We start from the raw sequence: 25,915 nt of genomic DNA, 5'->3' as shown, positions 1-25,915 counted from the left end.
TGTGTAATATATGTTTACAGGTGCTGTTAATGAGGCTGGTAAAATGCCTTTCTATGCAGAAGAGTGTGCTTCAATGTTGGCAGTGACCTTCAGCAGTGGAGACAGACAGATGAGGAGTATTGTAAGTTGTCAAAAATATGTTCGCTTTTCCTGCTGCTTTAGCTCTTGTGTCCTAAAAATGTCTAAATGATTAGATATCACGCCTTCTTGATTTTGTCGAATTTGTGTTTTTTCTCGCCCCTGCATTCTAAGTTGCCTATGGTTTGTTTTTAAACACTCCTGCTTAGGTGGACGTCATATGATGTCCTGACGTTTTTAGTGGTAAATCTGAATGATGTCTGCAGCTGCAGGCATCATTCAGATATTATCTTTTTCAGCCGGCAATTCTCTGTCATGTAAAAACAATCATAGTGTCTGTTCAGCTTCTTAATTGTTTTTACATGTGGCGGGAGGAGACAGTATGACGTCACGTCCGACCCCGGCAGTTGTAAACACTGCCGTGTATTCAGCTGGAAAACTAGAGATCTTTTGTGGGTTTTTTTTTTTTTTTTCTTTGATCTCAAGCTTTCCAGCCTAGAGGCGAGATGTGGGACTTATGGACCCCACATCTCTCCATTAAAAGGACCTGTCATGCCCTATTCCTATTACAAGGGAAACAGGTAACCTGAAAAAATTTACTGAAGTTTGGCACCATTCCGTGAGGGTATCTATTTACTCAGCGTAATATAATCTTTCACATTATACAAAATAATCGGGCTAACCTTAGTGTTTTTTTTTTTTTTTCATAGAAACTTTTTTTTTGCCAAAAAAAAAAAAAGCATTTGAAAAATTGCTGCGCAAATACCGTGTGAGAGAAAAAGTTGCAATGACCACCATTTTATTCCCTAGGGTCTCTGTTAAAAAGCATATATCATGTTTGGGGGTTCTAAGACTCATTCATTCCACAAACTGCTTTCTTGGACAACAGACCTGCTCTGGCTTTGAATCCGCATCTGGGTTTTTACCTACTCCTTCAGAGACTCCTTCATCAGGTGCATTTGTGTCCAAGGATGAAATTATGGCTGCCTTTTCCTCTATACTGAAACAATTATCTGATCTCTGTAAGGTTGGAGGAATGATGATAAAAGGTCCAGATTCCCATCCCCACAGGAGCTGCCTTGTAAGTTTCCCCTCCTATCCTTTATATAAGATTAGAAAGGAAGAAGAGGTGGAAGAGGAAGCATCCAAGAAAGTGGAATCTTCAGTTACATAGTTACATAGTTACATAGTTAGTGAGGTTGAAAAAAGACATAAGTCCATCCAGTTCAACCTATGATGTGTGTGTGTGTTTGCTTTTAACCGTACATTGTATACCCCTGTATGTTGTGGTCTTTAAGGTGTCCATCCAATAGTTTTTTGAAACTATCAATGCTCCCCGCTGATACGACTGCTTGTGGAAGAGAATTCCACATCCTTACCGCTCTTACAGTGAAGAACCCCTTATGCACTTTAAGGTTAAACCGCCTTTCCTCAAGTTTTAGTGAGTGGCCACGTGTCTTATTGTATCTTCTTTCTCTGAATAGTTTGTTCCTTATGCTAGGGTCGCCAGTACAGTATTTGTACATTGATATCATATCCCCCCTCAATCGTCTCTTCTCCAGAGAGAATAGGTTCAGTGCTTGTAGTCTTTCCTCATAGCTGATGTCCTCCATTCCCCTAATTATTTTTGTTGCCCTTCTCTGGACTTTCTCCAGTTCCAGCACATCCTTCCTGAGGACCGGTGCCCAGAACTGGACAGCATACTCCAGATGTGGCCGGACCAGAGTCTTGTAGAGTGGAAGAATAATCTCTTTATTTCTGGAGTGAATCCCCTTTTTTATACAACCCAGTATTCTGTTGGCTTTGCTTGCGGCGGCTTGGCATTGCATGCCACTTCCAAGCCTGTTGTCTACCAGTACCCCCAGGTCCCTTTCCATCCTAGACTCACCCAGAGGTTCCCCTCTAGTGAGTAGCTTGCTTTCTGGTTTCTGGCCCCCAAGTGCATTACTTTACATTTTTCTACATTAAATCTCATCTGCCATGTAGTTGCCCACCCCGTTATTTTGTTCAGGTCTGCTTGCAAGATTTCCACATCCTGCATAGAAGATATTGGCATGCCTAATTTAGTATCATCTGCAAATACTGAGATTGTACTAGATATCCCCTCCTCTAGATCATTTATGAATAAATTAAACAGGATTGGTCCCAGGACAGAACCCTGGGGGACCCCACTTTCCACTCCCGCCCAATCCGAGTACTCCCCATTAATCACCACCCTCTGTACTCTCCCCTGGAGCCAGTTCTCTATCCAGGTACTCACCTTATGGTCCATACCTACCTTCCTTAGTTTGTACAGTAAGCGTTTGTGGGGAACGGTGTCAAAGGCCTTTGCAAAGTCCAGATACACCACATCCACAGGCTTACCTTTATCTAAGTGGCAGCTCACTTCATCGTAGAAGGTTAATAGATTGGTTTGGCACGAACGATTTTTCATGAATCCATGCTGATTACTACTTATAATACCGTTTTCATTATTAAAGTCTTGTATGTGGTCCCTTATCATCCCCTCCAAAATTTTGCAGACTACTGATGTTAGGCTGACCGGCCTATAGTTACCCGGGATATATCTCGGCCCCTTTTTAAATATTGGTACCACGTTGGCTTTTTTCCAATCAGCTGGCACCATACCCGTCTGTAAACTATCCTTAAAGATCAAGAATAATGGTCTGGCAATCACCTGGCTGAGCTCATTAAGAACCCTCGGGTGCAAGCCATCCGGTCCCGGGGATTTATTTATGTTAAGTTTCTCTAGTTTAGCTCTAAGTCTATCCTCTGTTAGCCATGGCGGCACTTCCTGAGGTGTATTATTTAGTTCGGCCTTTCAAGCGGGGTTCGTGTAGCCCCCCGATTCCTTTGTGAAGACTGAAGAAAAGAAATTTTTTAACACTTCCGCCTTTTCTCTGTCCTCTGTGGCCATTTTTCCTTTATCATCTTTTATGGGGCCAATGTGCTCTGGCCTCGCTTTCTTACTGTTTATATACTTAAAGAACTTCTTGGGGTTCTTTTTACTCTCCTCCGCTATATGTCTCTCTTGTTCTATTTTAGCCGCCCTGATTTCGTCTTTACATTTCTTATTACACTCTTTGTAGTGCTTAAATGCTGCCAATGACCCCTCAGTCTTGTATTTTTTGAAGGCCTTTTCTTTAGCTCTAATATACATTTTTATGTTGGAGTTTAGCCACCCAGGGTTTAGTTTTGCTCTTTTAAATTTATTTCCCTGTGGAATGCACTGGCCCACCCCCTTGTTAAGTATGCTCTTGAAGCACTCCCATTTTTCCTCCGTGTTCTTTGTTCCCAGGGTTCTATCCCATTTGATATTTTCTAGCAGCGAGCGCAGTTTAGGGAAATTGGCTCTTTTGAAATTCAGTGTCCTTATATTACCCTTGTGTTTCCTATTACTGTAATTAATACTGAAACCAATTGACCTATGGTCACTGTTCCCTAAGTTGTATATCCGTGAGCAGGTCTGTATTGTTGGTAATCAGTAGGTCAAGTACCGCATTGTTTCTTGTCGGTGCATTCCCCATCTGACCCATGAAATTGTCCTGCAAAACATTTAGGAACTGCCGAGCCTTGGTCATCCAGTGGTGGATGAATCCTCTGAGGAAGATATTCTGGCCTCAGATATTTCCCACACTCAAAGGACCCATCATGCATTTCCTCACAGAGGCAAGAATCTGAAACTGTCCGTATGAGAACCCTTAGACCTGGGGGTTCCGTTTGAGCGTTGGGGTCTTGGAAAGCGCAAAAAAACAACCAAGTCCTTTCTGTAGCATCCCTTTACTGTAGAGGATCTGTTCAAGGACTAGGCCCACCTAGACAAGGTACACCCCCAATTTTTGCAACAATACCCAATGCAGGACAGCTTCCAAAAAAAAGTGTGCAGTCCCGGCTGCGGACCCTGTATTTTATGTCTAGAAGACTTACACTGACAGTGGACAATGTACTTGTGTTTAAGGACCCTGCTGATAGGAAAATTGGGTATGTCCTCTTTTCCTTGGTAAGTGTGACCATGAAAGCCGCTGTTGCATCTGTAGGCGTTTTTCAGGCTCTGTTGGTTTGAGCAAAGTGGCCAGCATAGCTAAATAACCTCGGGCTCATAAGTCAAGTTCTTTAGATAGAAAACACTTAAAACTCTTTCCTGAAGCATTAGGCTTCTGTATGGACAGGTTGGGAAATTCTCTCTGATTACTCTCTTGTATGGATTTTGGTTCACATGTGGTGAGTGCTATGGCTAAAATGCTGTTCAGCAGAGCTCCCTTGCAAGAAATAGCTGAAATGTGTGCCTTTTAAAGGGTAAAGTCCTCTTTCCTAATGCCCTGGATATGGAGGAAAGAGTACTGTCTTACCTTCTAAAGACACAGCAGGAGCCTTTAGCACAAATGCCATCTTTGCCTGAGACAAAGAAGGGTTCCTTTTGCTCATTTTAGAACTTGAAGTCTAAGCAAAAGGCTACCTTTTTAGGAAGAAAACCTGCACCCTTAAGCCTTCTAAGATGGGCAATAAATTCTCTTCCAAATGGAGTACCCCATGTGGGGGGACGTCTAGAATACTTTGCAGCTACGTGGACCCAAGTTATCGCCAATGTGTGGGTTCAAAACAACATGTCCAGGGGTTACAAGTTGCAGTTTCACATCCTTCCCCCTCAGCGCTTCCTGCCATCGAACATGTCTGTTGTACCTGACAAAAGAGCAGCCCTGTTTGCTACCTGGACCTGTTGTGTGCTTCTGCTTTTCCTGAACTACAAAGATTTCATAGTTCCTATTCAAAACTTTTCATAGTGTCCAAGACAAATGGTGATATACGGCCCATTCTGTACCTAAAGCGCTTGAACAAGTTATTGCATGTTCAAAAATTCCTTATAGAATCTTTATGGCCAGTGATTGCTGCCCTCCATCAGGGAGACTCCCCGGCCTTGGCAGACCTTGAAGATGCTTACCTCCACATCCCCCATCATTATCCATTTGAGCTCTGAGGAAGGGAGCTTGACTCCCGAAACGCGTTAGCTGTCTTATCTTCAAGGACATGTTCTAGTTCATGTGGTGTGGATTCTTGTAACACGATTTTATTATCTTCATGTCTGTGAGTATGCATTTGGCATTTTATTAAAAATGTTATAAACCGTGACCACGGGTAATGCACTAGGTGTTTGCGCCTCGTTTCTCTTTTCTCTTATCCCCCATCATCCTGCTTCATTAGCACTACCATTGGGCAGCAACATTTTTAGTTTGTGTTCCCATTCTTGAGTACCTGGACAATTTGCTTCTAAGGGAGCCTTCAGTGGAGGACCTCAAAGCTAATCTAAAACAGACAGTGCAAGTCCTGCAAGACTTGAGCTTGGGTGGTCATTCTCCAAATGTCAACCCTGGAGTCATCGCACCACCTTTAGGCTTGTGGATCTTATCCTACATATGGCCCTGGCACTGCTTTTCCTTGCCCAGGAAAAGCTTCAGACCCTGGGGGGGGGGGGGGGGTGAGTTTTTTCCGCCGGACTGGATGTTAATAAGAGCAGGGCGGGCACAGGCCTGGAGTTTCAGCCTTTGGAGGGTGGGGGCTTCCGGCACATCACTTCCTGTTCTGGACCCCGCAAAGAGCGAGGATGCCGGGACCCTGACCGTTTATTTAAAAGCCAGCCGCAAGAAGCTGGCGGTCCTGAATCCCTGGTCACAAACGAAACAGCGTGATGCTGCAAGAGAGGGATGGACCTATGGAGCCACCAGTTCAGTGTGGCAGTGGTGCCGGCCCAGCTCAGGTAGGCAGACACAGGGGTGAACTAGCCTATGGGGCTGAGAGAGAGAGACAGGGGATTCCAGAGTGGCTCTCTTTCTCTCATGCTCTCTTGGGGTATGCTGGATCCGAGCTAAGGGGCGTTGTGAATCTGGTCATGGCTGGTGGCGGTGATGGTTACACCTATCCGAACGAGGGTTCCTGACCGCATTTTTTTCCTGTTCCCCCTTCTCTTCTTCTCCCCTTCTCTTGTTTCAGGTTCAGCCCAAAGAATCAGAGAAGCTGGGGGAGAGGAAGAGGTGCCCGGCTTGCATGTCTATATTTAAGGAGGGCTGTAGCCTGTAACAAACAGCTCTGCAAGCCATGTATAGACAAATTAGTTTACAAAAAAGGCTACAGGGGCGTGTAAGGACTTAATTACCGGGGTGAAAAAGAGATGAAGGCATTTAAGTCTATGCTGTCAAACCTTGAGACCCCAAAACAGCCAACATAAGTACCCCTCCTTTCAGCCCCAGAGGAGGGCAATGAAATGGGTGGGGAAGATCTGGATTCCCTGGAGGAGCTAAGTGAAGTAGCTTTGTCCAAAGATATTCCAGAACATGGGACAAAATCAACTAGAAGCTTTTATTCGAGGCAGTGGATGCCTTGCTGGGTGTGATTTATGAAACACTGGATATTAAGGAAGAACAGGTTTCTCTGTCCCTCCATGACTAAGTGTACCAAACCTGAAGGAAGGTCAAGGTAGGGTATTCCCTATACATAGCACGTTATCAGATTCCATCAAAAAGGAGTGGATGGAGCCTGAGAAAAAGTTGTTTTCTCTTACGTCCTCTGACAGTTGCCGCCCGTTCAGTTAGCCTTCAATAGTGGGTAATGGCCTCCTCTGCAGGAGCTGGCTAGGCAGTAAAAGGTTAACAAACAAAAGCCTTTACACACAACGCACCTCTAGGGGGCTGTTCCTGAGCTATTACCCTTCAGCCACTAGGAGCTGCTCTCCAGTTTTTGCTGCCTAGCGTCAGGAGTAGGCTATCTCTTCCATGCTGGGACCTAGCGTCTCAGTTTCTTGTTTTTTTATTTAACAAATGTTTTTTTCTTTTGAAATTAGCTTTTTATTTTCTCTCACTATCATTAGTTAGTCAGGGAACTTTCCTGGAGGGCTGGGCCTCGCACTGGATAATATAGATCCTTATGGACTCCCAGCCTGCCCCCGAGCGTCGCAGGTCACTGGTGCGCCCTGGCCTCACAACAACAGTGCCCTTCGAGATGGGGACGAGCCTGCGGAGGTCCATCTTCGCTGGGGGTGTCTCCACTCTGGAATGACCGTGTGTTGCTAGCATTCCTCCTTGGCTGACTTCACCCCCACTCAGGGTGGGAGGTCTCCCGTATCAGAGCGGTGGCCGCATTTTCTGGACTGGTGAGTACTGCTACCCTCTTGTCCCTGGGACTAGGACCTGTAGGGGGTTTCTGTGGGCCCACTCTTAGGGATGGCAGTACTGGTGGATTCTGTGATCTCCCCCTTCTGGCTAGCCTGGTAAGTTCCCCTCCCTCCCTGTCCCTGCTGGTGGCGGTGTGTGGTGCACTTTTCTGCAACTGGGGGGCTCTATAGTGTCCAGGGGTTCTCTTTGGGGTTCCCTGTGGTGGCCAGATAGTGATTGTATGCCTTAATTGGCGCCGGTTTAGCGCGGCCACCATCTTGGATGAGGGCAGATTGGCTGGGCTCATTGTAAGGGCAGCAGCCATTTTAGATCCCTGTTCTGGCGACGATCGGGCGCCATCTTGGGTGTGGGCAAACGCCTAGTAAGGGCAGCAGCCATTTTGCCTGTGATTCCTCCCATTGACTTTCATTAGGTACCATTTTCTTGTGGCTCAGGACAGGCATAGGCCTCTATGGGTGTGAGGTCACTTGCTCTCTCCTTTCCTTTCTTAACTTAGCAGCGTGTGGCAAGTATACTAACACTGTGGGGGATTCTTTTCTGTTTTCTCGGGCATTATCCTGCTAAAACTGTTTTCTCTTGTGGCTATTACCTTCTCTGAAGGGGCTCCACAGGTAGTGCAAGTTGCGGTGGGGGTCCGCGGGAACCGATGTTTTAAAGGGCCAGCGTCAAATTCATTTTTAAAAGCAATTATGGACTCCCGGGCTACCAAATTCCCCACAGACCTGGTTGTGGCTTCAGGTACTCCTGAATCCAATTCCGTGGCCGCCTCATCTGCTGCTCTTGCGACTTTGGCGTCCAAAGTGGATCTGCTGATGTCTGAACGCACTTCTCAAAAATGGCCTATGCCCTCACAGTCTTCTGATTTGGTTGCCACAGACAATGTTCCCCCTGAGGGGTCTAAGTCCTCACATTCAGATGGGGAGGAGGAAAAGTCGTCCTCTTCGGCGGCACGGGAACGTGCCGTGGTTGACGCGCTCATTAGCTCCATTAGGGAGACTTTGAATCTGGATGATGAGCTCTCCCTGTCGGGTAAGCGGGTTTCCTTTGGGTTCCGCAAAGCCAGAAGTCAGGTCAGGTTTTCCCCTGTCCCGAGGAGTTTCACGAAGCCATGAACGACCAATGGTGTTGCCATTTGCGGATCCTGTTGATAATCGTTGGACGGTGTCCCCTAAGGTGGACCACACCGTTTCTAGACTAAATAAGTCCACTTTAATGCCTGTGGAGGACTCCCCGGTGTTTAGGGATACGGCTGATAGGCGTACAGAGACACTTTCCCGCCATATGTACTTAGTGGCGGGATTCCCTGCTAAAACAGGTATTCGCTTCATTGATGGTCTCCCAAACTGCCGCGGAACGGACCAGGGTGCTGAGGCGCACGTTGATGGCGGAGTCGGTATCTCCGGCTGCCCTGGACATGGTGGATTAAGTGCCCCAGTCTGTGATGTACCTGTGTGATGCAGCCCTAGACGAGGCCCCTTTGGCCGCACGGTTGTCTGCGGTCGGGGTTGCGATCCACCGCATTGTTTGGCTTAAAAGCTGGTCGGCTGACCATGCTTCCAAAACGTCTGTGTCTGATGTCCCTTATGTGGGTGGTCGACTTTTTGGGTTCACTCTAGATGAGTTGATCAAAGGGCTTACGGGGGGCAAGAGTACTCTTTTGCCCCAGGCCTCTAAGGGTAAATCCCCCCACGCTAGGCGGGGCCCCTCCTTTTAAAGCTCATCGTGGTTCCTTTTGTGCCTTCGGGGCATAGGATAAAGGGAAGTCCTTCATGTCCTCAGGTGGTAACAAGAAGCCATGGTCAGGTAAGACCAAGGGCGGTCAGGCCGGTTCGGCGGCCCAGTCCACCTCTGCCTGAAGGGACACCCTCACCCGTTTCAGGGGTGGGGGGCATCTGCGTTGTTTTTCAGGAACCCTGGTTGTCCCGCATCCAGGACAGGTGGGTTCACGAACTGATTTGCTCAGGGAACAAGATCGAGTTTCGATCTCGCCCCACAGACCGATTCTTTCCATCAAATCTTCATCTGAATCCTGATTGTTTCAGGGATCTCAAGGGGACTTCTTGCCCAAGGAGTCATTGTGCCAGTCCCTGCACGGAACAGGTTTCGCAGTTTTTACTCCAATCTTTTAACAGTGCCCAGAAAAGAGGGCAAAGTGCCTCCCATCCTGGACCTAAAGTCGCTGAACCGTTTTGTGAGGGTACAGAAGTTCCCGATGGAATCCATCCGGTTGGTGGTGGCATCGTTGATTCCAGGGGACTTTCTGGCCTCTATCGACTTGAAGGATGCGTATCTACACATCCCTATCTACGAGGGTCACCAGCGGTACCTCCGATTTGCGGTGGCAGAGGAGCATTATCAGTTTGGGGCATTGCCCTTCGGCCTTCGCTTTGGTTCGCAGGGTATTCACCAAGGTTTTGGCTCCAGTACTGGCTTCACTGCGTTTAAAGGGGATTGTGGTCCCCAGGTCGAGCTTGTGTGTCACGCTGACGAGCGATCTGTCGCTCACGATTCGGAAGCTCCAGGTATTCGGGTGGACCATCCACTTCCAGAAGTTGTCTCTGACTCCTTTGGTTCGCTTACCTGGGGATGGTCCTGGACTCCACTCTGCGAAAGTCTTTCTCCCGGAGGACAAACTCCGGACCTTGCAGGGCTAGATCAGGTCACTCTCCTCTCTGCGGGCCTGCATGTGGTCTCTGGGTCTGATGGTTTCAGCTTTCGAAGCTGTCCCTTTTGCTCAGTTTGACACGAGAACTCTACAAGCAGAGATTCAGTCGTTGGATAGGAGGATTTCTCTGAGCCCCCTTGCTAGATCGGATCTTTTGTGGTGGCTCCTGTCACGGACTCTGACACAAGGCAAGTCCTTCCGGCCTCTGCTGTGGAGGGTGATCACCAAGGATGCCAGCCTGACGGCTCAGAAGCTGCTCGGCCATTATCCCAGCGAGCTGGAGGGGACCGCTGGCTGGTTGGAATCCCAAACTAAGCCGGATTCGGCTTCCATTAGGTCTCTGGTCATGTAACCCGGAAGCGACGCCACTTCCGGTTTACTTGGCTGCCAATGGCACCGATTTAAAAAAAACTGCCAGTATTCAAAAATGCCAAAGTGCAGTGGAGGAGTTTGGGGATTTTTAGACCCCAGATCCCTCCATAAAGAGTGCCTGTCACTGCCTATTACTGTCACAAGGGATGTTTACATTCCATGTGACTGCATACGTAAGTTTGAAAGACTGCTGCACAAATACCGCGTGACAAAAAAGATTGCAACGACCGCCATTGTATTCTCCGCTAAAAAAAAAAATTCCATATATATTGAAAAATTCAATATATATTAGTTTGGGGGTTCTAAGTAATTTTCTAGCAAGAAATACTGATTTTAACTAAACATGTATTGTAAATGGGCTTTGTTCCTTAAGTGGTTAAACAAGCTGCTAACAGGCTTTAGCAGGCTTTCTAAAAAACTTCAAGAAGTGCTAAAGCTAGCCTGCAGCTTGTTTAAAGTGTCATTTAACAAAGTGGAATTTGACCAAAAAGCCCTTTCTGTGTGTTTTCGCAGGTGACTTCAGACTGGGACCTGCAGAAAGGCACAGGTTGCACAGAAGGCCACACAGGAACTTCTGCAGCGGCTCCCATTGCTGCAGGAATGATCGCTCTGATGCTGCAGGTCCGACCTTGCCTAACATGGAGAGATGTCCAGCATATAATCGTATTTACTGCAACAAAGGTACAGTAAGGGTTATTTATTCCTTTTTTAGACTAATTGAATCAAACCCTAAACTGAGGTTCCAGTGGTTTTCAATTATAGTCACATTTACTTTGAAGCCAATCAGAGTACCAGACTAATGATTTGCAGGCAGTTAGATATTCACTTAAATTGGTAATTTCACTTTTAAATGCAGCTAATACAGTGGGGAAAAAACTATTTGATCCCGTGCAGATTTTGTATGTTTGCCCACTTGGAAAGAAATAAAGGTTCTATAATATTTTTTTTATCATAGTTGTATTTTAAATGATAAAGACAGAATAGCAACCAACAATCCAGAAAAAAACACATGATACAATTGTTATAAATTTAGTTGCAGTTCAGTGAGTAAACTAAGTATTTGATCCCCTACCAACCAACAATAATTCTGGCTCTAGTATGTGTTCATATGGTAAACAGATTAGACCTGTCAGTTTAGGAAGGTTCTCCGAATGACAACTTATTTGTATAAAATACACCTGTCCTCAGAATCTCTTTCTTCCATTCATACCTCACCATGAAGACTAAAGAGCTGTCAAAGGATGTCAGGGACCAGATTGTTGACCTGCACAAGGCTGGAATGGGCTACAAGACCATTGTCAAGAAGCTTGGTGAGCAGGAGAAAACTTGGAGTGATTATTAGCAAACTAAAGAAATACAAAATAACCATCAATCGCCCTCAATCTGGACCTCCATGCAAGATTTCGCCTCATGGGGTAAGGATGATCATGAGAAAAGTGACGGATCAGCCCAGAACTACACGCGAGGAGCTTATAAATGCTCTCAAGGCAGTTTGCACAACAGTCCCCAAACAAACCATTGGTGACACAATACGCTGCCGTGGATTGAAATCCTGAGAGCCCACAAGATCCCCCTCTTCAAGAAGGCACATGTACCGGCCCATCTGAAGTTTGCCCATGAATATCCAAATGATTCAGAGAAAGACTGGGAGAAAGTCCCGTGGTCAGATGAGACCAAAATTAAGCTCTTTGGCATTAACTCGACTCGCTGTGTTTGGAGGAAGAAAAATGCTGACTATGACCCCAAGAAAACCATCTCTACAGTCAAGTACGGAGGTGAAAACATTATACCTTGGGGTATAGCCCGACTTTGACGCATTAACGTCTTACCTCTGTGCTTGCCAACAAGGGTTTCTCCACCTAGTAGACAAGCTCAGCAATGGCATGCAATGCCAAGCTGCTGCAAGCAAAGCCAACAGAATACTGGCATGTAAAAAAAGGGGATTCAATGCAGAGATAAAACAATAATTCTCCCACTCTACAAGACTCTAGTCAGGCAGCATCTTGAGTATGCCTTCCAGTTCTGGGCACCGGTCCTCAGGAGGGATGTGCTGGAACTGGAGAGAGTCCAGAGAAGGGCAACAAAGCTAATAAAGGGACTGGAGGACTTCAGCTATGAAGAAAGACTACAAGCATTGAACTTATTCTCTCTGGAGAAGAGTCGCTTGAGAGAGGATATGATATCAATGTACAAATACCGTACTGGCGACCCTAGCAAAGGGAACAAACTTTTTAGCGAAAGGGAATTTAAAGACACGCGACCATTCACTAAAATTAGAAGAGCAGCGGTTTAACCTTCAACTGCGTAAAGGGTTCTTTACGTCAGAGCGGTAAGGATGTGGAATTCTCTTCCATAAGCAGTGGTATCAGCAATCAGCAGGGAGCATCAATAGTTTAAAAAAAGGAGGTATATGATGGACTATTGACAACACACACATACTCTCATCATTGATTGAACTGGTTTGACTGGTGTCTTTTTTCAGCTGTGTAACTAAGTACTGCTCACCAAGCTTCTTGCTGATGGTCTTGTAGCCTATTCCAGCCTTGTGCAGTTATACAATCTTGTCCCTGACGTCCTTTGACAGCTCTTTGATCTTGCTCTTGATGGTAAGGTATGAATGTAAGAAAGCAATTCTGTGGACAGGTGTCTTTTATACAACTAACAAGTTGTCATTAGGAGCACCTGAACTGCAACTCCATTTATAAAATTTGTATCATGGGGGGTAGCCAGCACAGACCTCATGCTAGGAAAGCCAGGAGACCCTATCCCACGCATGATGTAAGGCAAAGGATCTAACCTGAAATCCCCTGTGGTTAAAAAGTATGAGGCTGGCTGGAGGTGGTGGATAGGTGACTGTGTTATCTGTGACAGGGAGGACGGCACCGGGCAGGAGAGCTGAAGCAGCGGCCCCTGGGTGGCTGCAGGCAGCAGAGACACGGAGCATCGTGGAGAAGAGAGAGGATGGCCCACTGACGTGAGACGCCGAGACCGTAGGACTGCGGGGAATTCGTCAGTCTCCGGTGGGACTTGACGGCACTCTGCTGTCCCTGGTCAAACTCAGCAGAAACCACAAGTCGCCCAAGGCTGAACACCTAAGGAGCCGTCAGGGAGCACTGCGGGGGCTACTGGAGTAGAGAGGTCAGCCATCTGTAAAACCAACAACAGACTGTTTATCGACAAACGAAGGAGGATACCCATTTAAAGCAGTACTCCCTTGCTCAGCAGGAGTGGTGAGTCACCCTCTCCTTACTTTTTTGACTCTGCCATGTATGAACTGTGGACTTATTGGGGTAAGTTTTTCTTTTATCTTTTAAAGGAAAAAAACACCTACCTAACATCCTCACTCATCTAAAGAAGACTATAGTAAGAAATAGATGATGAAGGGGGAAATCAGTTAAAGGATATGGGACTGCAAAGTCACCTAAAATTGCTAGCCCTGGGACAATAAAAAAAATTAATGACCCATGAAGGGAGTAATGAGAAACCAACTACTGAAAAACAATTGGGAGCCCGGGGGAAGCAAGGAGCAGAGACAATAAAAACGGACAGACAGCACTCGAGAAGAGTATGTTCAACCTGTCAAAAGTGGATCTAGAGATGGAGAGTGATACAGAGGAAAGATTCATGGAAGAACATGTTTCAAAAACCCAGTTGCCGACAAAAATAGAAATGGTGGACATTTTTGCAAAATTAGAGCGATCTCTGAAAACTGATATGGCGACACTTCATAGAGACTTGGGCCAGATATTGATACGAGTGGAAGATACAGCAAAGGGACTGGACTCTCATACTCAAGGGATAAGGGAATTAAGAGAGGAAGTCAAAGCATTACAAGCTGAACAAAGGAACATGGCTTACAAAATAGAAGACCAGGAAAACCGAAACAGAAGGAAAAACTTGAGAATTATAGTCCTACCTGAAGCACCACAAGGAGAAGACCTGATGGTAGTAATGGAAAAGATATTCAGCCCACTGTTAGGCAGACAACATCTGGTCTCTTAAGATAGAGTTCATAGGATTAAAAAGCCACAAAGTGTAGCAACGGATGCCCCTAGAGATGTAATAGTGAGGTTTCACTATTATGAGGAAAAAGCACAAATATGGAAAAGCCTAAGCCCAATAAAATAGGAAGATAAAATCCTACAGATATTCTCTGATCTATCTCCTAAAACATTGGAAAGAAGAAGGAACTTAAAACCTCTCTTGGAAAAAACACGTATATATGATATACCGCACAACTGTGTGTTTCCAGCTTCCCTGGTAGGCTGGAAGAATGGACGCCCAGCTAAACTGAGATTTCTGGAAAAATTGCAGGACTTCTGTAAAAACGCTTGAGTTCCCTATGCCAGATATCTCTGGCTGGACAAAAAAGGAAGTGGTAAAAATGGGTAAAAATAGAAAATACACGGTGTAATAAACAGTTAAGTAATAATATTTGGGAACCAGAACAATGTAGAGTTGTAGATGTAGACATGCTCAAATTGACTAACAACGTGTTTAGGTTTTGGGTTTCAATTTATAAACCACAAAATGGCAAAATAATTCACTTTTAATTTCACTCATACGGAGGAATTTTTTTTTTCCTGGGAACGGGGCACAATTTGGAGAGTGGATAATAGAGTGGATAATAGATAAAAATGCACAGCTTAAGGATATAGTGAAAAAAGGCAAGATATGTTCATACCAAGAATTGAAACGCAAGAAAAAATTAATGATATTTAATGAATGGCAGTATTTTCAGTTAAGACACCCTGTCAGTATTACCTCAACCCATTAGATCAGAAAAAGATCTTTCTCCATTTGAACGCCTGTGTAATTCCCAGACGAATTTAAAACAATAAGTTTCACAAATGTATAAAATAAAATATAAAAGATATAAAATAAAGTACTGACAGCGGTTCATACCACAGCAGTAGATATAAACACAGTAGAAATGAACTATACATGTTTAGCTAGTAGATATAACACCTGTTAAAGCACAAAATTATCAGCCAGAGAAATCTTCAATGAGTTGGAGAGATTGTATTTCGGAGGAAACTATGGCTCATATGTGGTGGGAGTGCCCAAAGATACGGAATTACTGGCAGAATGTAAGTCAATATATAAAGGAAATTACGGGTATAGACATAGCAGCTGATCTGTGGTCTTGCCTGTTCAACAACACATAAAGTACAATAAAACATTATAAGAACACGGTAGTGCCTTATTTAATAAATGCGGCAAAAGGCGCAATACCCTGAATGTCCTACGATGAAGTAATGGTTTAAAAGAATAGAACACATTCACAAAATTGAATATCTGAGAAGCAGTAGAGCAGACCAGACAGAAAAATGTTTCTATCGTTCATCGACAGACGCAGCTCTATCTAGTCAGGGACTATAGGTTTATGCTCCTCCTATCAGGATTAGGCACTAGGCAGGAAAAAAGCTTAACCACACCTATTTGGGCTGTCCCTGCAGGCATAACCCCACACACCCTGCTATCATCAAACAGTTTGTTTCTGCCTAGTTTAAGGAATAGGACCTAGCTTCCTACTGGGACTTCGGTCTTAGCTATTATAGGAAAGTTTGTTAGTTTGATTTTCACTAGTTAGTTCCTGTGAACCAAGATCCAGAGGAACTACAAATAACAGCCGGCTGAGGTTTTGCAGTGGATAATCTAGATCCTTAATGTCTCCCAGCCTGGCCAGCGAGCGTGAGCAGGTTATAGTCTAGAACGAGGCCTGGCCACGACCGTGCCCCGACAGATGGGGACGAGCCTGCGAGTGGACCGTCTCACTGGGAAACAAATGACCTGGAATGCCCTGAGTCGCAGCTTCCCCTTGGCTGACAGCACACCCATCCTGGGTGGGAGGTGATCTGTTTCGGAATGGCACCCCCCTGGTACCATGGTATGGTGAGTAAATTGTCCCCCCCAAAACCCCTGGCGGACGTGAGCACCTCCCTGGAATGGTCGGACCTTAGGGGCTCCCTCGGTTCCCCTGGCATCTCGAAGGATTAGTCCTGTGTACCCCTCGGCATTCCCCTACCCCAAGCAGGTTTTTCCCCTGGGGGGCCGGTAATAATGCACCCGTTGTGGCACTTACTTGAGGGGGGTGACTTGTCCTGTGTGGACCCCTGGTCAGGGACCTTCCGATGCCTATTGTTCTGGGCCCCTTTTGGGGGTCCCGGAGACCGAATGGCGCCCCGGGTGGGCCGACCTTTTACTGTGGATCATGATTTTTTATATTCCCCTTAGATTATATAGGCAGCCATTTTCTGTAATTACCCATTGAGAATGCATGAGCAGCCATTTTCCTGAGGTCCATAGGCTGGACAGGCATGCGGCATGGTTTTTAACAAAAAATAGAGGCTGAGTTTTCTCTTCCTCTTTCTGTACAGTCAGTGTCAGTTTCGTTTTTGCACAGATCATGCTGGAAGTCTCCTCTGTGTGGTCTGGTAACCTTTTCTTGGGTTCCCTGTGGGTTTTTCTTCATTCACTCTACTATTATCTTATAATAACCAGGGATTGTGAGCCTGCGCTTATAGCGGTGGGACCGCATTTTTGGCGGTCTTAAAGAGAGATTACCCAATTATTTTGAAAAGTTTAACATGGAGTCCCAGGATAATTTTTCACCTGCAGACCCCAGGGGAGCGATTGCGGGACCTTCTGGTTCTCAGTCTCAGCCAGAGATTGCAGCTTTTTTGCAAAATTTGATGTCCAAGGTAGATTTTGTCATTGCTAGTACTGCCAGCCTCAAACGCCCTCTGCCCTCACCTCCATCTGCAGGGTCTTTGGACTCTGAAATAGACTGCCACCGCAGACACAGACCACCCTGAGGGGTCGGGTTTGTCGCATTCTGACGGTGAAGAGGACCTGTCCTCATCAGCCGCCGTGCGGGAACGCGCTTTGGTGGATGCTCTGATGGTTTCACTGCGGGAAACTTTAAAATTGGCTGATGAACCCACAGCGCCGGGTACACAGGTGTACTTTGGCTGCCGCATACTTCTTTGATTCTGGCTCCCGTTAGTGCTGCCTAAGCGTTTTGCACACCGTTACTCTTTTTGCGGAGGCAGTGTCCACTAGGTGGACTGTACCACCAAAAGTGCTATCCCCGGTGTCCAGGTTGAATAAAGTGACTCTGGTACCGGTGGAAGAGTCTCCAACTTTTGCGGACCCTGTGGCTAGACGGGTGGAGTCTTTTTTCCGCCATTTACACGTGGTAGCAGGTCACATATTAAAGACTACCTTTTGTGAATGTTTAGGTGGTGCAGACTGCTATGGAATGGGTGAAGTTACTTAAAAGTAACTTGGAAGCTGAACGGCTCCCCCCTGTGGTGTTGGAACTACTGGAACAGTTGGCTCAAGCCCTGGTGTTCATGTGTGATACGTCCCTGGATTCAGCCCCGTTGGTGGCCCGGGTGTCGGCAGTGGAAATTGCTATTTGGCACATGGTGTGGCTGAAAAGCTGGTCGGCAGACCAGGCTTCTAAAAAGGCCTTGACTGATCTTCCCTTCTTAGGGGAGAGGCTGTTTGGATCCTCTCTGGACGAGTTGATCATAGGCATCACGGGGGGTAGGAGCACTCATTTTCTCCAATCCTCTAAGTGCAAGGCGCCACATCCTAGGTGGGGGTCTTTCTTTAATGCTCATAAACGTCTTTTTCGTGCCTCCGGGTCCCAAGTAAAAGGTAAATCATTCAGGTCTTCTGGGGTTTCCAAGAAGCCGTGGTTGGGGAAAACAAAGACCAGCCAATCTGGACCTGCAGACAAGTCCTCGTTTGCATGAAAGGGTGCCCTCACCCGATTCTGGGGTGGGGGGATGCCTTAGTTTCTTTCTGGAACCCTGGACCTCATTGATTCAGGACAAATGGGTTCACGAACTGATCCGATCTGGGTACAAGATGGAATTCCGGTCTCGCCTGTCAGACAGGTTCTTCCCGTCCAATCTTCAACTACCCCTAGTCCGGTTAAGGGACTTGCGAGAGGCAGTACACTATTTGCTGTCGCAAGGAGTGATTGTACCGGTTTCTTTCTATGAATGTTTCAAGTGTTTTATTCAATTCTCTTCACCGTACCCAGGAAGGAAGGCAAGGTGCGTTCGCATCCTGGATCCCAAGTCCCTGAATCGCTTTGTGCGGGTACAGAAGTTTTGAGTGGAATCCATCGGCACGGTAGTGGCGTCGCTGCACAAGGGAGACTTCTTTGCCTCCAAAGATATCAAGGATGCATATCTACACATCCCTATTTATGCTGGACACCAGTGGTTTCTTCGATTTGCGGTCGCAGAGGAGCATTATCAATTTGTGGCGTTACCCTTTGGTCTTGCCTCAGCTCCCAGAGTGTTTACCAAGGTCTTAGCACCGGTATTGGTATTGCTGCACCAGCGGGGTATTGCGGTACTGGGGTACCTAGACAATCCCCTGTTGAGAGCGGACTCTCCTTCAGTCTTGTTGGGGTATCTGACGGTCACTGTCAGAACTCTGCAGGATTTCGGTTAGAACATCAATTTCAAGAAATCTGCGCTGACACCTGTTTTGTGACTGGATTTTCTGGGCTTGACTCTGGATTCAGCCTTGACCAAGATGTTTCTTCCCCTGGACAAGCTGCAAAAGTTGCAGGAGGTGATTTGTTTGTTTGCAAACAATCTATCCTCTCTTTGAGTTTTCATGCGGGCCTTGGGTCTGATGGTATCAACCTTCAAAGGCGGTTTTGTTTGCTCAGTTCCATACCAGACCTTTGGAAAAGGGAAATTCTTATCAAATGGAACAAGGATCCAAAGTCTTTGGACTCTTTAATTTGGTTAAACCACAACACAAATTCTCTGCTCTGTTGTGGTGGATTCAGTCTCCAGTACTATGCCAGGGCAGTCCTTATTTCCATTGTTTTGGACTGAGGCTGGTGTCCGTGGTCACCAATCGGGCTGGGGTGGGGTGCAGGGGGAGCTCTGTGCCCAGGGTACCTGGACGATGGAATAGTCAAAACTACCGATAAATGTTTTGGAGCTCAGAACAATAGAGCTTTGTCTGAGCCATTGGACAACTCGTCTGCAAGATTGTCCGGTTCGGATTCAATCAGACAACGCCACGGCTGTGGCTTACATCAATCATCAGGGGAGCATCAAGAGTGTCTTGGCAGCCAAAGAGGTGGCCGAGATTCTGGTCTGGGCAGAAAAATGTATTCCAGCCAACTCTGCTGTACACATTCCAGGTGTGGAGAACTGGCGAGTGGATTACCTGAGTCATCAGGTGTTGGATCAAGGGGAGTTGTCCCTGCACCTGGAGGTGTTTCACCACCTGTGTGTTCGGCTCCTTGGGGTCAGTATCGGTTAATTTATGCCTTACATCCCTTGAAACTCCTGCCGAGGCTTCTGCGCAGGATAGAGGTGGAAGGGATTCTGGTGGCTCCAGACTGGCCTCGCCGGTCTTGGTACGCAGACCTAGTAAGGTCGGTCGCCGATACTCCTTGGTGACTTCCTCTCAGGAAAGATCTGTTGTCTCAAGGTCCAATCTTCCATCCTGCTTTACAGTCGCTGGCTTTAACGGCATGGCTGTTGAAAGCCAGGTGTTGAGAGATGGAGGTCTTTCTGGCTCTGTGATTCCTACGCTATTGAAGGCTAGGAAGTTGACTTCTAGAAAGATATATCATCGTACGTGGAAATCGTATATTTCATGGTGTGAATCACTGCAGGTGCACCCTCGCTTCAATAGCTAGGGTCTTGGCCTTTCTGCATAAAGGAGTTGAACAGTGGTTGGCTTTGGGCACTATCAAAGGCCAAGTGTTGGCTTTGGCTATATATTTCCAACGCCCGTTAGCTACGCATTCTTTGATTCTTACCTTTTATACAGGGAGTGCGCCATATGGCTCCTCCGAGAAGGTCCCCGCTACCTCCGTTGAACCTCAATCTGGTATTATCTGTTCTTCAAAAGCCTCCTTTTGAGAACATTCGGGAGATTTCTCTGGTTTCGTTATCCCAGAAGGTTGCCTTCTTGGTGGCTATCACTTCCGCTCACAGAGTATCTGAACTGGTGGCGTTTTCCTGCCGCTCACCTTATCTGGTGATACACAGGGATAAAGTGGTACTTCAACCTAATCAGTCATTCCTTCCTAAGGTTGTTTCTGATTTTTATCTGAATGAAGACATTGTTTTGCCTTCACTCTGCCCTAAGCCCAAACATTCTAAGGAATTTGCGTTGCACTCTTTGGATGTGGTTCGGGCGATCAGGGTCTATCTGGAGACCACTGAGTCTTTTAGAAAATCAGACGCTCTTTTTATCCTTACCGAAGGATCTCGTAAGGGATTAGCTGCGTCTGCGGCGACCATATCCAGATGGATCAGGCAGACGGTAGTTCAGGCTTATTTACTGAAGGTTCAGGTTCCTCCTCTCCCGGTGAAGGCGCATTCTATGCGAGCACGGAGTGCCTCTTGTGCTTTTCCCCATCCGGCGTCGGTGCTGAAAGTTTGCAAGGTGGCAACTTGGTCGTCTGTGCATACGTTTACAAAATTCTACAAAGTAAATGTGTTGGCATCTTCGGATGCTTCCTTTTGGCTGCAAGGTTTTGCAGGCTGCTGTTTTAAAGAGAACTGTTTTTGTTTTTGAAACTTTTTGTTTCTCTTTGAGGTTGTATTGTGTTTTCAGGGTGAGCTCCAGTTTTTCCTGGTTGAGCTCCATGTTACCTAGTTGGCTAAGTTTAGCTTTTGGGGAGTTACGTTTCCATTTGCATTGTCTTCCCACCCCTCATGGATATAATGCTTTGGGACATCCCTATAGTCTCTGATTAGATGGAGCTGCGCCTGTCGATGAACGATAGAGGAAACTGGATTTTTGTAAGAACTTGCAGTAAAATCCTTTCTCTGAAGTTCGACAGACGCAGCACCCGCCCCTCTGCTTCTGAGTGAATGGGGTTTCTTCTATTCTAAACACTGCTTTCAACTAAACTGTTTGATGATAGCAGCGTGTGTGGGGTTATGCTTGCAGGGAAAGCCCCCATAGGTGTGGTTAAGCTTTTTTCCTGCCTAGTGCCTATTCCTGATAAAATTCCTGAGAAATTTAATAAAAGTGCAAAATATGGGAAAAGGGGGGGGGGAGAGAGAAATCAAGAGGGTTATATGTAAATGTGTAATTTTAAGATATATGTAATATTTATTACCAATGTTGTATATGGAAAATCAAATAAAGGAAAAGTAAATAAAAAATGCCATTTATATTGTGTTTTTTTCTGGATTTTTAGTTGATATTCTGTCTCAATCATGTAAAATACACCTATGATAATAATAATGGACCCTTCATTGCTTTGTAGGTGGGCAAACCTACAGAATCTGCAGGGGATCAAATGATTATTTTCCCCACTGTATAACTACCAGTATTTGCCTTACAAATGGATTCCATAATCTCCTGCACTTGGAAGCAGCCAGGGGCAGGCAGAGCTTGAGCAGCATCAATACTATAAGCCAATTAGGCTGTACTACATTGCACAGTGCTGTCAGTGTACCACTGGAAGCTTTCTGGCAGAATGAACAGTCCTTCAAGAATACGCTGCTGCTTTTTTATTGCCCTGTAAGCTGGCAGAATATGTGCCTTAGGCAGGCCATCTATGATAGGAAATCCCTCCACCCCCCCCCCCCCTCGCAACAGTCAGATAGGGAAAGCCCTCTTATGGAGATAATGTGTTCTAGTGTGGCGGTGGGGGGGCTCAGGGAGCAGTCTCTGTCGAGAGAATACAGATTATTGCTTGCAGCTATAGCTGCTGGCAATAATTGCATGTTTAAAGTCTGACATGCTGGTTGTACCCAAGTTGATTGGTGGATCGACTTTGCTACTATCAACCTGCCCATAGATGGTTTGAATCTCGGCCGGTCCCCACTGAACCGGGTTCGAACCTTTTATGGCTGGATTCCGACTTTACTGCTGTAGAGATCCATGACCTGTTGACACTGTCCGGTAGAATAGATTTGGAAATTTGTCTTCCGTCACATTTTTTTATTGCTATTCATGACCCTGTTTTAGTATACTTATTTATTTTTTATTTATTACAGGTACTTGTATAGCACTGTCAATTTACACAGAGCTTTAGTTATTTATTTTTTTTTAATTTATTTATTTATGAGAAAAAAGGATAAACAGGAGATTTCCATTTACAATATTCGTGCAATTTGATCCATTTGGTTCAATAAAAAAAAAAAAAAGGCAAACAGAAACCAACATAATTATTACCAATATGTTCATACATATATTAGTTATTAACTCTGAAAATTTATTCTAAAAAATTTCAAACTCAATATGGACCATTTCATTCTATCGATCAAAAGTTCTCCAGTACCTCTAATGTTTTTTAATTTTATATCAAAAGAAACCAAAAAAAGAAGAAAAAAAAAAGAAAAGAAGAAAAGGAAAGCTAAAAACTTTCCACAACATGTTACAATTTTGTATTTTACGCCACTCTTCCCTAGCCTCATAATTAAGAGAAACAAAAGGAAAGAGAACCAGACTCTACCCTTAAGATCTGTGGATCCCTCTGGTCTCCAGATCCATGACCACTCTAGATATTCTATAACTGTCTCTGATTTCTATTTATTTTATTTATTTATTTTTTTTTAATTCTTTCCATCTCCTGCCAATGTTAAGGCCCAGGGGCATCTAAGCTTTCACCGTTGAACCAAGTTTCCCTTCCCCTTCCCATCCCTTTCTGTCCCTCCCACTAAGAGAGGCCCTTAATATTCCTTACATCCGATTTAGGGGAGCCTTTATCAGGTGGCCATGCGCTTAACTCAGCTTTGCATATATTTCTATTTAAGGTTTGATTTTAAAATGTGTCCATCTATCTGGAACCCAGGATGGCCTTTCCCTGTAAGAAGGGAAAGAACCTGAAAAAGTACAGAGTATAATCAGAGGGAAATGGAAGAGAGAGAGAGGGTGGAGAGAAAGGGGAGGAGGAAAAAAAAAAAAATTAAAAAAAAAATTGAAATTATTTTACCCTAAAAAAGTGTCTCTGTGCCCTAGTGTTATTTGATCTAGTGTTCTCTTTAGTCTATCCACTCTATTCCTTGTTCTGTGTTTTCTCCCTCATATTTATTATTTACATTCCCCTTGACTTCCTTGTGCCTCAACCTTGTGATTGTGTGTGTGTTCGGTATTCCCTATTTCCCCCCAATTGTGATATTTAAATTTATTCCTCCTCCAGGCAATCTTACTTCTCTCTCAGTGTATTCTCTGTACCAACAGAGTCTTATTTGTTATTCTCAGTGAGATAAAAAAAAAAAAAAAAACATTACATCCCCCCCCCCCCCTTCTCTCCCCCCCACCCCCTTGGTTCCCTAATCGCTCAACCAAGGAATTCTTTATATCCCTTGCCCTACTCCTCTCTATCTCTATGGGTCTGTCAGCAGGGCCTTCCCTTCGTCTGATACTATGAACTGATTCCACAATGCCCATTTTTTAATATGCTGTTCTTGTCGGCCTCGTGCTGAAAGAATCAGGTCTTCAAACTTATTTATTTCCTCTACTCTGCTCTGCCACATGTTAATGGTCGGAGGATTGGTATCCCGCCATCGTAGGGTTATGCAAGCTTTAGCAGAATCCAGGAAATGAGGTATAATAGATTGTTTGTTTATATTGTCTGCCTGGCATGTCCAGGGCATGAAAAAGAAAGAAAGTAGGTTCCTCTGGTATTATATATTCTGTGAATTTCTGTGATATCTCCCGTATTTGTCTCCAGAATCTCATAAGCCTAGGGCAATCCCAGAAAGTGTGAAGTAGAGTCCCCTTTTCTTCTTGACAACGCCAGCATCTTTCCGATAGTTGTGGATTAAATGAATGTAAACGTGTCGGCGTGTAATACCACCTAGACAATAGTTTGTAATTTGTCTCCTGAGTGCGTGTACAAATTGAGGATTTAAATGTAAATTTAATTATGTGTTGAAATTGTGCTACTGTAAATTTATATTTCAGTTCTTTCTCCCATCTGGTAATGTAGAGCTTTATTTTTTTATTTATTACAGGTACTTGTATAGCACTGTCAATTTACACAGAGCTTTACATATATATTGCTCATTCACAAGAGTCCCTGCCCTCAAGGAGCTTGCAATCTAAGGTCCCTAACTCACATACACTTCATATTATTTCCTGTCCCTGTGACAGCAGGACCAGTAAGGGGAACAGTTGTCACTAAAGTGTGACAATGCAGGTTGCAAGTTTTAACCCTTGTCCATTTTATTATAAAAAAGTTTGCGATGTCTGTCTTTTGAGTTACAGGAAGTAAGGGGTAATCTCGCTTATAGGGTCAAGGGGGTTTTAATCCTCCCCCTGTTTCCAAAATTAAAAACAAATGTTTGACCTAAGTTGGGCTTTAACTGCATTCTCATTAAAGCTGAACACCATACAAACTGCTAAATACATATATGGGAGCTGTTTTACCTAGCAAAAGGATGTCCAAGTCCTGAGATTTGCACTGCGTAGTCCAGTGGCGGCTGGTGTATTGGGGCGCAGGGGCGCCGCCCCCCCCCATCCAATGTGTCCGGCCCCCTAATCTACATGGAGTTCAATGGGGCTTTTTTTTTTTTTAGCCATTTGACCAGAGCCAGAGGCTCTCACAGGCTAAAAAAAAGGGTGGGCTCTGCGCCCCGAGTCCACCCACTTGTGTGACAATAGCGAATTAATATTTGCTATTGTCACACGGATCCGCCTCCTGGCCAATCAGGAAGGCGGTCTTGAGAAGTAGAAGCTATGCCATTGGGCATGGGGGAGGAGATTCTTCTACTGAGGGGGAAGAAGCCGAAGCTGAAGCTGCCGCCTCCGCTGCTGAGGGTGATTGAGCCATGGGAGGGTCAAGCCGCCACTGGCATAGTCCTGCCTGGCAGGGAGGGGAACCTCATCTTTTTTTTTTTTCTGCTGCATTTTCACCTTCACTTACAGCTATATTCCCCAGCCTGTAACTGGATAATGAAAGGAGAAGCAGCACACTCATGATCCTACCTCTCTGTAACTCTGCTCTTGCCTCCTACCAGCATACTACTTTCATTGCAACAGCTTGATTGTCTCCTTCTCCCTCCCCTTCTCTGAGCACTGTTGTAGAGTAGACTTGCAAGAGGCTTAGATACCAAGTAAATTTCAAAGTACTTACACTGCTTGCATTAAAAAAATACAAGTAATTGTAAAGGTATGTTTTATTTATTTATTTTTTATGTTCTACGTATCTGCTCTATGCAGAATTTTGCACAATCCTCCTTTTCTGGGGTTCCCCAGCGGCGCTCCTGGCTCCTCCTCTTTATCGGGGTGCCCCCACAGAGAGACACTTTTCATGGGGGCACCCGGGGCGGGCTCGCTCACGGGTCACACTGCTGCGTCCATTGACACAGACAGCAGGACTGGGCCCATGTCACTGGATTTGATTGACAGCAGTGGGAGCCAATGGCTCCTTCTGCTAGCAATCTATCCAATGAGGACCTGAGACAGCGGCTGGAGCCGCTGGACTCGTGCTCGTCGCTGGAACATTCAGGTTCAGGTAAGGGGGTCTGAGGGACAGCTGCAACCAAGAAGACTTTTCACCTTAATGCATAGAATGCATTAGGGTGAAAAACTCTGATACTTTACAGCTCCTTTAAATAATTGTAAAGCCTTTTTTTTTTTTTTTATAATAGTTTTGTAATAGTTTTGCACAGAG

The 25,915-nt window shown here is 45.4% G+C and overlaps 1 protein-coding gene across 1 annotated transcript in view; it reads left to right on the top strand.

Annotated features, from left to right (window-relative positions):
- PCSK7 (proprotein convertase subtilisin/kexin type 7) overlaps positions 1-25,915 on the top strand; it is a 147,694-nt gene that overhangs the window by 54,250 nt on the left and 67,529 nt on the right. Inside the window, exons 8-9 of the mRNA XM_082274129.1 lie at positions 21-121; positions 10,792-10,959. Coding sequence (XP_082130255.1) covers positions 21-121; positions 10,792-10,959 — 269 coding nt within the window. The remainder of the gene's footprint in view (positions 1-20; positions 122-10,791; positions 10,960-25,915) is intronic.

Source organism: Pelophylax lessonae (genome assembly GCF_965119305.1).
Source record: "Pelophylax lessonae genome assembly, chromosome: 12".
Lineage (NCBI taxonomy): Eukaryota > Metazoa > Chordata > Amphibia > Anura > Ranidae > Pelophylax > Pelophylax lessonae.
This window is presented reverse-complemented; position numbering and strand designations above follow the sequence as displayed.